Source organism: Podarcis erhardii (genome assembly GCF_964252035.2).
Source record: "Podarcis erhardii genome assembly, chromosome: 10".
Classification (NCBI taxonomy): Eukaryota; Metazoa; Chordata; class Lepidosauria; order Squamata; family Lacertidae; genus Podarcis; species Podarcis erhardii.
The window spans coordinates 12,512,751-12,525,614 of record NC_138500.1 but is presented as its reverse complement, the minus strand read 5'-3'; the positions used below and the strand labels follow the sequence as shown (position 1 = coordinate 12,525,614).

General features: G+C 45.1%; 2 protein-coding genes across 11 annotated transcripts in view; both read left to right on the top strand.

Moving 5' to 3' along the window:
• Positions 1-9,363, top strand: part of LOC309351961 (sulfotransferase 6B1-like) — a 121,360-nt gene extending 111,997 nt beyond the window's left edge. Inside the window, exon 7 of the mRNA XM_081880191.1 lies at positions 9,276-9,363. The gene's annotated coding sequence lies outside the window, so the exon portion shown is untranslated. The remainder of the gene's footprint in view (positions 1-9,275) is intronic.
• ABCC9 (ATP binding cassette subfamily C member 9) overlaps positions 1-12,864 on the top strand; it is an 87,785-nt gene that overhangs the window by 70,562 nt on the left and 4,359 nt on the right. For all 10 annotated transcript variants that reach the window (XM_081879624.1, XM_081879622.1, XM_081879620.1 and 7 more), the window contains 8 exons: positions 635-742; positions 2,288-2,408; positions 4,007-4,137; positions 4,722-4,800; positions 8,426-8,534; positions 10,010-10,113; positions 10,746-10,879; positions 12,587-12,649. In XM_081879624.1, coding sequence (XP_081735750.1) covers positions 635-742; positions 2,288-2,408; positions 4,007-4,137; positions 4,722-4,800; positions 8,426-8,534; positions 10,010-10,113; positions 10,746-10,879; positions 12,587-12,649 — 849 coding nt within the window. The remainder of the gene's footprint in view (positions 1-634; positions 743-2,287; positions 2,409-4,006; positions 4,138-4,721; positions 4,801-8,425; positions 8,535-10,009; positions 10,114-10,745; positions 10,880-12,586; positions 12,650-12,864) is intronic.

Sequence of the window (12,864 nt, the reverse complement as noted above, 5' to 3'; positions counted from 1 at the left end):
ACCTCAGTCACACTCCTGCTCCCCCTGCTGAAATCCCTTCTGCTGTACAATAAGTAAAGGTGCACTAGTCCTTTGTAAGGCAGGGTGAATGTTAAGCAAAGAAATGTGAAATCGATGTATTGGATCCACTTAGAGCTTGAAAAGTTCTCTTTTTTTTTAAAAAAAGAACTAGTTCTTGTTCCAGTTCAACGTGCCCAAAAAGGAGCTGGTTGCAGTTCACGTTCTGTTCTTTTACAAAATGAACTAGTTGGGTTTGCATTCAGTTCACAGTTCAATTCAAGTTCATCCAAATCAGCTAAAAAAAATTTGGGTCGCCTTTTCAAATGCTACAAGCCGCTGTGCTGAAGTATAAAACATACTTAAGATGTCTAAGGAAGCATTTATTTTCCCTACCAATGAAACTGAAAAGTCTAAGTCTAGCCCACATAGAAGAGAATTAATTTGAAGGTGAATCGGAAGTTGTTCAAAGTTCTACCCCAAAATGATCTTGATATACGTACAGTTCACCCAGCAATTATGGGACCTGCTTTCAGGTCTTGTTAGAGATTTTTGAACTAATTCAGTGAACTTTAATTTAACTGAACTGTAGCATAAATCTGCCCCTCACCTTTTGTGTTTTGTTTTCTCTCTGCAGGATTATTTGGGGGCTTTCATTGTTCTCACTGCAGCTGTGGCTTCCATTTCTCCATATGATGATCCAAAGTCTGGCCTTGTGGGCTTGGGTCTCCTCTATGCATTAACGGTACGTTCAGAGGTTTACAGCACTTGGGCGCAGTTCATTTTGATGAAAGCTGCACCAAACTGAACGAGAAGCTCTGCAGGAGCCAGTACAGATCCCACTTGTTTTGGTGCACTTTGTACAGCAGAATCTGCCGGTGCCTTGCACACTAAAAAACCAATCCGCTGGGTTCACAGCCACCGTTAAAAGAATAAAAATAAAACCCGTACATGGTTCACTTCCCAACACTCTCAATATTGACAGAAACAATCTTGCAAGTTATGGATTCAAGCCAGGGCTGAGGGAGTTTGGAATGACTTGGATCAGCTTCTGGCTTTACGAGCCAATTGGAAATAATCATAACAAAGTCACTGAGATTCCCAGGCCCTGAGTGCTCCCAAAGAAAGTGCATGCAAGGACTTTAGCCTTCCCAAATCCAGCTTTCGACAGGGGATCCACTTTACTGTCCTTTTAAAAAACAAAACAAAAACAAAAGCAAAACCTCATTTCACTTTCTAAAATACTGTATCTTAATTTTTTCTGAACCGTTGTTGTAAGGAACCTTTACAGGACAGCTCAGCTTGAAAGGCAGGCTGGATATTTAGGCAAAAATCAACTGATGAAATTTGCCTCTCTTTCATAGTAGCACAGTCACTCATCCTTGCTGTACACAGAATTGTAGAGTTGGCAGGGACCCCAAGCATAGCTGTCAACTTTTCCCTTTTGTTGCGAGGAATCCTATTCGGAATAAGGGAATTTCCCTTAAAAAAAGGGAAACGTTTAAAGCTATGACCCCAAGGGTTCTCTAGTCCAATCCCCTGCAGTGCCTTACAGCAAAGGAAAAGCAGGTCCCTCCACAGCCTGATGAATTTGCAGTCTAAACTTCAGCAGAGGGAAGAGATAGGAGGGAAGGGAGTAGAAAAGTTGGAGGAGGAAGGGATAACTTCTATCTCTTCTGAAAACTGCCTGAGCAGCCCCTCCCACCCCAAGCCTGTAGCCCCTTCCTCCTTTAAATTTTATTTTTTATTTTGATGGAAGTAATAATCATAAATAAATAAAAATAAAAATAAAAATATGCACCCCACCACCGAGACCTCTCCATTGTAACTATCCAACCTCCCAATATTTCAACACCTCTTGCGATGGTTTGACCCCTTTCCGTTTTAACAGTACAAACTCTTTTTTATTACATTTATCTACTGTCCTTCACCACAAGATCTCAGGGCGGTTCACAGAATAAAACACACGTTTTTTTAATTGTTTTTACATGCTTTTAATAGGTTTTCAATTTTTGTTTTGAATTGTATTGTTTAAGCATTTGGATATATCCTTTAGGAGGAACCGCAGTACACAAATTAAACTAGTAACAATAGTCAGAGTAAACCCAATGGTATAAATCTTCACAATCATTGGTTCTGCTTATCCGGCTACCATTTTAAAACGGTGACTCTGTCAGCACTGTTCTGACTTTCGAAAATGATGCGTGGATGAATGAAGCCTCACTCCGTCACACTGTACAACTAGTGGCCCGTTTCCATCCCCTGAAATTATCCTATTGTATCATTTCAGATCACCAATTATTTGAACTGGGTGGTGAGAAACCTGGCCGACTTAGAAGTGCAAATGAGTGCGGTAAAGAAAGTGAACAGTTTTCTCAACATGGAGTCAGAGAACTACGAAGGCACCATGGGTATGCCAAAATGCTTACAGTCCTGTTCTTCATGCCTGCTGACATCACTTCTGCCCCATAGATACATGCACTATAACTTCTGAAAGAGCACACACCTGTAAAAACTATGTGAACTGGCTCTGTTTGTGCAATCAGGAACCTGACTTGATTGCCAACACTTTTCCAGTTCCTTCCTACATTTATAGGCTCTTTCAAAGGTTATGCTCAGAAGGTGGAGCAGTCAGTGTGGTCCCATTCCTTGATTTACTCATAAGTAAGCGATACCCAACTAAGGATATTGACAAGCTGGAACGTGTGCAGAGGAGGGCAACCAAGATGACCCAGGGTCTGGAAATCAAGCTTTATGAGGAACGGTTGAGGGAGCTGGGTATGTTTAGACTGGAAAAGAGGAGACTGAGAGGAGATATGATAGCCATCTTCAGATATCTCAAGGGCTGTCACACGAAAGATGGAGCAAGCTTGTTTTGCATGGTGAGTTCCTGCCTCCTCAGTGGAAATAATGACACATGACACAATTATTAAGGTTAATGGACTAAATAAGGCCACAACTTTATTGGTTACAGGTGATGAGCGGTATTGGCTTAGGCATTGGTCCTAACCAACTATATCCGACTTCAGCCTGTCTGCTTGAAGTCTGAGAAGGGTTAACCACCAGTAGGGGGAGTCCTGCTGATGCACATCAACTAGGAACTCCCCCAGGGTCTCCGATAGGGGGCGCGCCTTAGGCCCTCACCTCCCCAGGCTTCGGACATGGCCACGCCCCCTGGAATCCTTTATCGGACTACCCTTCAATATGCACGGCAGGTGATGGCGCTACCTCCCCTCTTCCATCTACAGAACTATACCAGGAACAGCTGGCAAAGAGGGAGATCTCCAGCCGCGTTCTGCTTTAAATAGGGCAGGCCATGCCCCCAGAGCCAGCCGATTGGCTGGCCAGGAGGTGATGCGGCCAGGAATCCCCCCAATCACGTGTGACGCCCGCAACTCCACCTCCTCCAAAGGGCAGAAGTGGCTTTCTCCTGCCCCAGAGGGTAGGACCCAAACTAATGGCTTCAAGTTACAAGAAAGGAGATTCTGACTAAACATCAGAACTTTCTGACAGTAAGAGCTATTCGACAGTGGAAAGGTCTCCCCGGGGAGGTTATGGACTCTTCTTCCATAGAAGTCTTTAAGCAGAGGTTGGATGGCCATTTGTCATGGATGCTTTAGTTGAGATTCCTGCATTGCAGGGGTTGGACCAGATGACTCCTGGGCCTCTTCCACCTCTACGATTCTAAATCAGCATCATGGTAGACCTGCTGAAATGAAGCCTATTGATTTTAGTTGGTTTTCTTTGACTATGACTTGGATATCACCTAATGTATACAGTCTTTACACTGCTGTTCTATCTTAAGATGAAGCATAATGGAGTCAAGAGCCTCTAATCCAGTTGGAGGCTCTTTGGTTGTATATTTTGCTCATCTTTCACTTAGATGAATGTCTTTATCTTGTACATGCATATGAGCCAGAGAGCAAAACAATATTGCGCTTGCATGCTAACTGATCGCATAGATAAGGCTTCCAAGCACTGACGGTCAATGACTTCATTCATTTTCCAGATGTTTCTCAGGTCCCCAAAGACTGGCCGCAAGAAGGGGAAATCAAGATTGAAAATCTGTGCGTCCGATATGAAAACAACCTGAAGCCTGTTCTCAAGCACGTCAAAGCTTACATCAAACCAGGCCAGAAGGTTTCATAAATTTATGTATTTATTAAATTTTTATACCACCTTTCATCCAAGGATCTCAGGGCGGTTTACAGTATTCAGACTTAAATAATTATACTCACTCTACCATAAAGTTAATGAAGGATGACCATTGTCACAGATGTGAGATTATATATATATATATGCCAATTTTAAATAGGCCCAAACCCTACCGGTAGCTATCTCAAAGAACTAAATCCAACCAACCAATTCCTTTCTTGAATAGGAATATATTTAACTTGAACTATTGCTGCATGCTGGCCAAGTGTGGTTCATAATTAATTCCGTTCAAACAAGTCTTGAGAAATCTGGATTATCTTCCAAACTTTGATGGAACTTTAATTAATTTAATTTAACACTACCCTGTATCTGTCTCTTGCCACAACCGCTCCACTGCCAAAGTTCACCTTAAAACTCAACGTGCATGAAATGTTTCTCCATCTCTGGAAGTTAAAGAAAAAACATCATGGACTTTTTGGGGGATGGGTGTGTGGATTTGCTCGCTGTGGTATCCTCCCTCAATCCTCCAGCGATGCTCAAGAAAAGCCACAACAAACCTTCTCTTTCAGGTTGGGATTTGCGGTCGCACTGGCAGCGGAAAATCATCATTGTCCCTGGCCTTCTTCAGAATGGTAGACATATTTGATGGTGAGTACCTGGTCACTTCTTAATATTGTTTGTGCCACCTGTGAATTACCAAACCAAATGCAACTAAGCAGCCATAGAGCCATAGAACTGTAGAGTTGGAAGGGATCCCGAGGATCATCTAGTTCAGTCCCCTGCAGTGGACCATAGTTAAAGGTAAAGGGATCCCTGACCATTAGGTCCAGTCATGGCTGACTCTGGGGTTGCGGCGCTCATTTCACTTTATTGGCCGAGGGAGCCGGCATACAGCTTCCGGGTCATGTGGCCAGCATGACTAAGCCGCTTCTGGAGAACCAGAGCAGTGCACGGAAACACTGTTTACCTTTCCGCCGGAGCTGTACCTATTTATCTACTTGCACTTTGACGTGGTTAGGGATGGACAAATAGCTCAGCTTCTCTCAAGTTCTAATTTTTTACCCCAATCCTCAGTTCCAATTTGCCACATTTCCACATCAGTTTGCGACACTTCTTCTCAGAGCCCTCGCAAAAATTTGTCTGCACATTTCTTTTAATATACATAGGTGAGGTCAATTTTAGTCATCCACAGAGTACATCCATTGTAATCAAGGAACTTAAGTGAAATCTAGGTGGGTTCCCATGAAGCAAAATACACAGTGATAACAGTAAGAACCTTTATTGAACTAACAGAACTGGACAACAGGGGCAAAGCAACTGCTTATATACAATTCTGAAGGCCTGGGCCACTCCCACTCCCAACGTGATTGGCTGTCTAAAGTTCAAAGCTGCGAATCATGACTCTGAGTTTAAGGGCCAATGGCAGAGGCCCAAATCCTGAAATGTTCTGTGACTGGATATCATGTATCAAATCAGAGCACAGGGGCTCAGACTCCTTATTCCAGACTCAAGCTCAAGCAAACACAGACCACTAACATTAAGTGTCTTAATTCTATTGATTACAGTTGGTCGGACGCGGGTGGCGCTGTGGGTAAAACCTCAGCGCCTAGGACTTGCCAATCGCATGGTCGGCGGTTCGAATCCCTGCGGCGAGGTGCGCTTCTCTTGCTCAGTCCCAGCACCTACCAACCTAGCAGTTCGAAAGCACCTCCGGGTACAAGTAGATAAATAGGTACCGCTTACTAGCGGGAAGGTAAACGGCGTTTCTGTGTGCTGCTCTGGTGCTGGTTCCCACTCTGGCGGGAAGGTAAACGGCGTTTCCATGCGCTGCTCTGGTTCGCAAGAGCGGCTTGGTCAAGCTGGCCACATGACCCAGAAACTGTACACAGGCTCCCTCAGCCAATAAAGCGAGAAGAGTGCCGCAACCCCAGAGTCAGCCACGACTGGACCTAATGGTCAGGGGTCCCTTTACCTTTACTTTTACCTGCCTATTGTTCTAGGTTCCAGGGTTAGTACATAACACTGCCACTAAGCATTTGTTCCGAGCTATTCTCTCCTCTCCTTGCAGCTGAAGGCTTATGCAGCCAATCTTCTAAAAGGAAGAGCCAAAACACAAAAGGGCCATATCCTATTTCATGGCTGAGTTAGATCAGCCTCCCGTAGTGACAGCTACATTAGGTGCTGCTTTTTCTCTGCCCCCGTGTCCAGCACGTCGTAAATTATCCCTTCAGTAGCGTCGTTAATCATGCACCACGGAATCAAAATATTTCCTTTATGGGAAGAACAAAAGAGAATGGGAGAAAGCGGGGGAAGGGAGCAAAGGAGCGAGGGTCAGTCAATAATTCTCCATCAGGCTGGGTCGGATCAGTAAAGGGTAGGTGCCTCTATAGGCTGACCAAGAATCTGGATCCAGAAGTGACCCACACATTTTGCTGCTCTTCCTTAGGGCCACCCCCCACACCGGTATGTTCATTTAGGGCTGATGGATAGCTGTGTTTGGTCTAGCAGAGCTTAGCTTAAGATTTAAGAAGCAAGCTAGCTGATCAGAAAAGACCTTGTATTGCAGGCTCATGAGTCATGATATTATGACTCTAAAAAGCACACTCTTTCAAGTGCAAGCAATGAAATACATTTGGGCTACTTCAGTGCCTTGCGGTATTCAGCGTTGTTGATTCTCAGCACGTTCCCAGCCAACATGTTTGCCGCCTCCTCCTATTAAGTGCCCCTAAGGTAAAGGTAAAGGAACCCCTGACCATTAGGTCCAGTCGTGACCAACTCTGGGGTTGCGGCCCTCATCTCGCTTTATTGGCTGAGGAAGCTGAAGTACAGCTTCCAGGTCATGTGGCCAGCATGACTAAGCCGCTTCTGGCGAACCAGAACAGTGCACGGAAACGCTGTTTACCTTCCCGCCGGAGTGGTACCTATTTATCTACTTGCACTTTGACATGCTTTTGAACTGCTAGGTGGACAGGAGCAGGGACCGAGCAATGGGAGCTCACCTCGTTGCAGGGATTTGAACCGCCGACCTTCTGATCGGCAAGTCCTAGGCTCAGTGGTTCACCCACAGCGCCACCCCTATTACTGGCTAAGTAATCAATTGCTGCTTTATATTTCAACCACTCTTATACACCTGTCATTTGGGCTTGGGGTTCAAACTATTGCACTTACATCAGAAAGGACAAAAGGAATGGAGATGAAAGTGTATGCAGTTCCCAGGATGTGCAGCTGGGAGTGACAGATGAGAATAAACATTGTGTTTGAACTGGAGAGTGATGAATCTATGAAGCAGCAGCATCTGGAAAGATCTGCGTTTTAAACTCTGCCTTGGTAAAACCCAGCTACCAACACCCCCTCACTCTAGAGCTGACTCTTTCCTAGCTTGCTGTCTCTCCAAATGCTTTGGACTCCAACTCCCATGAGCCCCAACTAGCATGCCAAATGGTCGGGGGTGATGCGAGTTGTAGTCCAAAATGTATGGAGAGCACCGGTTTGGGGAAAGGCTACTGTATAGTCTGAGACAGAACAGAAGATGAGGCCATGTAGGTGCAGTATCTAGCCGAAGATAACTTTAGTGGCCAAGTGCCAGGAGTTCAGCCTGCACTCGAGTAGGACCCTGACAGAGACACATGCCCAACTGGCATGTTCTCTCCCTCCTGGTCGATCGTTTGGGAGCTTCAGAAGCTTTCTTCTGCCCGCACATCACAGCAACCAATGCCAACCGACACCGGCACATTTAGGGATCCACAGAGTCTTCACAGCTTGTGTAACAGACCTTAGCAACTCAGCATTTTGGCTAATCTACTTTATTTACATATAAACACACACGGAGCACTGCAACATGACTCCCTCTCTCTCTAGCATCAGACAGCAGAGAGAAAAAGAACAAAGGACAATAGTCCCACTTCACGGAACACAGTAACACAAACATCCTGTCTCCGTCACTTCCCACTTTGTGGAATCAAAACATATACCGTCATGTGATAGACAAAAATCCCATGACTGCAATCATGGAGCAGGAATTCTAACATCAAGTATATTGACCCTAGACCTCTGTCCCCAAAGCATAGAGTGGCTGGGGAAACTCAGCCAGATGGGTGGGGTATAAATAAATAAATAAATTATTATTATTATTATTATTATTATTATTATTATTATTATTATCTATGACTCAACAGACATTTGAGGTTGTTTCCAGGTTCCTTTCTGCCTTTTTGTAGGCTTTATTTACATCACTGAGCACCTCACTTGTTGTGTTTTCTGTTGTTCCAAACAGGCAAGATTGTTATCGATGGGATCGACATTTCAAAGATACCCCTGGATATGTTGCGCTCAAGGCTATCCATAATCCTGCAGGATCCCATATTATTCAGTGGTTCCATTCGGTAAGCACAAACGCCTCCTCTTGTAGTTCCCTTGGCTGGTGAGCTGCAGCGTTGCTGTGCACCCAGAATTTTGCATAGTGGGGATTTCAGAGAATGTTGGTGAAATCTTTGGGGGGGATTCAACTGAGTCTTCCCCAAGCACAGCTACGGCAGCTGTTGCCTTTGAACCTTTTCACTTGTGGATTTGACCACCAAACAGGCATGCGCAAAGCACACTTGCAAACCAGTTCAGAATCGCGTGGAACATACCACACAGCCCTGAATCAGGATACCTAATACTCAAAAGTTCCCCTACGTGGCGATGCTCAGTGAGAAAGCAAAGGCTATCCATCTATTTCAGGCCAGTCCTATTAACTGGAACTGGGGCCCTTAAACGTCTGCCTAAATGCTATTGGTGGAGATGGGAGAGGACGTCCCAAAGTCAGGTTCTCACAACCAGTATATCTGAAGGTCCAGGACACCTGAAGGAGCGTCTCCACCCCCATCATTCTGCCTGGATGCTGAGGTCCAGTGCCGAGGGCCTTCTGGCTGTTCCCTCGCTGCAAGAAGCCAAGTTACAGGGAACCAGGCAGAGGGCCTTCTCGGTAGTGGCACCCGCCCTGTGGAATGCCCTCCCACCAGATGTCAAAGAGAAAAACAACTACCAAATTTTTAGAAGACATCTGAAGGCCGCCCTGTTTAGGGAAGCTTTTAATGTTTAATAGGTTATTGTATTTTAAAATTCTGTTGGAAGCTGCCCAGAGTGGCTGGAGAAACCCAGCCAGATGGGCGGGGTATAAATAAATAATAATAATAATAATAATAATAATAATAATAATAATAATAATAATTACTACTACTACTACTACCTGAAAAAAGAGGCAATGCGCGTACTTTTGTAAACTAAGAAAATCTTTAATAAAAATTATTAAAAAGAAAGCAACAGCAGCAACGAATCTATAATGAACAAAATCTGTGCCATATACAAATTATTTGGGAGGGGGTTAGAATTTGGTTCTTTGGGCACACAATATGTTTATTTTGTTGGAGAATATGAATGATCTTGTGTCACACTCTCCACATTGATATACGTTCCCAGACTGGCATAGGGCAGGAGGAAGAGAGGAAATGTTTGATGGCTTTAGATATGTTTATGTTGGGCTTCAGGTTTGCTTGTGTCCTTCCCTGCTTTCTCTCCCACTCTGCTAATTCTCTCGCTCTAGGAAGAATGTGCCATGTGAAAGAGGAGATTCAAATAAAAGGGGCACTAGTATACGATCTAAAGTCACATGAGGCCACCACTTTGCTGAAGCTAAGCAGATCTGGGTCTGGAACCACATTATCACACATCCAGATCTATGACGGAAGAACAACAGGATAGATATGTAACAGAATAAGCATGTGCTCACTGAACGGATGAGCAGTCCAGACAGGATTTAACTAGGCAACGTATCCAGCAACAGACTCTGAGCATTTCTACATTTCCCTTTCTTTAGCTTTAATTTGGATCCAGAGTGCAAATGTACGGATGATACGCTTTGGGAAGCTCTGGAGATTGCCCAGTTGAAGAACATGGTCAAGTCATTGCCAGGAGGTCTAGGTGTGTATATCGGGGGCAGATGCAATACTAGTTTGTCCCTATCAACAGAAGCAATTAAAAACAAGAGTCCAGCCTGCAATGGAATCATTTGGCTGATTGATGTTTCAGAGAGCCGTTCCACAAGTTATGTTGGCAACAACTCTGGGTTTGTGGTCAGGTGTGTACTTGATGAGGAGCTGCGCCCAACCCTGCACCTCTGCATGATCCATGTGCCTGCAGTCTTTTGGTTGTCCTATTCATACGTTACTTTTTTGGGGTGTACACTTTCAAAAATCTGCCCCACCTAGAGCACATTGCAGTAGTCCAAGTGGGGGATAACCAGAGCATGCACCACTCTGGCAAGACAGTCTGTGGGCAGGTAGGGTCTCAGCTGGTATACCAGATGGAGCTGGTAGGCAGCCACCCTGGGTACAGAATTAACCTGCACCTCCATGGACAGCTGTGAGTCCAAAATGGCCCCAGGGTTGTGTTCCTGGTGCTTTAGGACAGATATTATGGAGAGACAGAAGTTCATGTCATTGATGTACCAATGGCGCCTTGCTCCAAAACTCCTTGAGGCTTGCCTGGTGATAAATGGCAGCTGGAGACAGGTGTAGAAATTCTAATTATTGCCTCCTCGTGCTCCCATCCAGATGCTATAGTAACTGAAGGAGGCGAGAACTTCAGCGTAGGCCAGCGGCAGCTCTTCTGCTTGGCTAGAGCCTTTGTACGCAAGAGCAGCATCCTCATCATGGATGAAGCCACAGCATCCATCGATATGGCCACAGTGAGTAAACCACTGTCCTCCTGTTTGGGTTTTTCTTAAGAAAAAGGGAACCGATTTCAGGCCACGGGCTGCATTGCTTTGTGGACAGACACCTGCAGCCAACATGCCAATTGTGGATGGCACTAGACAAAAGTAGGAAGAGCAAGGAATGAAGAAGACAATCCTATTCACCTAGTTCCACGCATTCAGAGGACTTACTTCTTCGGTTTACATCAGGGGTGGGGAACCCTTTTCACCTTGAGGACCACATTCTTTTCTGAAGTAGCTTCTGAGGGCCATATGCCAGAGGTGGACAGGGCCAGAGGGGAACATGGGCAGAGAAGCAAATGTACCTTGTACCTTCACACACCAGGCTAGCTTCACATTCACACTCTATCTCCCATCCAGGCAAGCAAGATTCATGATCATTGTTCAAGGACACATTGCAGCCAGGCAAAAACACTCAAGTTGGGTGCCGAGCATCACGGGTGAGGGGTGTGACCTGAGGAAAGAGGGTGTCACTGAGGAGGAGGACCACGCCTGGGGACCGTTTTGTGGTCCAGGCAGAGAAGCTTGCAGGGCTACATTTGATCCCCACGCCTTAGGTTCCCAACCCCAGCACTACCACAAACAACTGACACATTTTTGTTCCTCCATGTCCATGTAGTAGGAGATCATGGAACCATTCCGTAACAATATGCAAAACTCAGACCAATTTGCTGAAGAGTCAGGTGCTGAACCATTACAGCGGAGGTCTTACCACCACTTTGTACAGAATGCCTTCCAGGTCAGAAGTGGTGCTTTGCCCTGATGACCTCATAACCCAATTAGAGGGTCTATCCCCCAAAGAGCTTGGTCAGGGAAAGTCCAGCCCCTGAATGGGAGATATTGGACATGGTTGCTTTAGGAAATGTGGGGAGGGAGAAGATCTTGTTTCATTGTCTCACTGGGTTCCTTACTGAAAGATACTCAGAGTCGAGTGTGAATTTCATGCTCTTTATTCAGCTCGTAGTAGCAATGAATGAAACTTTACCCAAAACGTCTAGCTATATATACATTATTTACACAATGGGCCCCACGTGATTGGCTAATTCTGGGCTGCTCCTGTAGGCCAATCAGGTTGCTGATTCACTTCCACCTGGAGCTGGATTGGGTTGCTCCTACGGACCAATCAGACTGCTGCATTCTGGATCCTATTGTTCTAGAGTTCAGCTCAGTACATAGCACACTCCTCTGTTTCAATGGGATTGGTGGTTCCTAAGCATTTTTTCTCTAAGGGGGACTGTTATGGAGACTTTATCTTTGTCAACACACCTTTGATCCCAATATCCAGTGCTTTCCCCCCCTAAAAATATATATATTTAGGGGTACTCTCATTTTGACTCAAGAAAATCACCATTTTATAGTTCAAATTGGGAAAAATAAATACAGTAAATGGACAAAAGTACAAAGATTCACAAAATGTTTAGGGGTATGTGTACCCCCAGAAAAAAAAGTACTACCAACATCTAATCCAGGCCACATTTATACAGGCAGCGAGTGACCCACATGGGTGGTCAACTGTGATGCATATGTACGGGTGATTGGGTGAATTTTACAGGTCAGTTTTACTCAATATTTAACCACAAGCCATGCAAGACCCAGACCCAGGAGCTTCTGTAGGTGTGGTCATATGAAAAGCTCCACTCCTGCGGTCATTAAGTGACTGTTGCATCTCTCATTTGCTAGGAGAACATTTTGCAGAAGGTTGTGATGACTGCCTTCGCTGATCGCACAGTGGTGACGATAGCTGTAAGTATGCCATTCCACAGTGGACCTCCTTTCCACATTTCCTCAGCGGATAATAAACTTGGTCTGCTGGGAACAATGTCCTGAAGCACCATATGCAGAAGCAAAAGAAGCTCACCATCGGCTTACATTCACCTCTCCTGCCCCTCTTCAATCTCTCTTTCATATGTAAAGCCAAGCCAGGCTTCTCAGAAAGCACAACTAAACCCTGGCTTGTG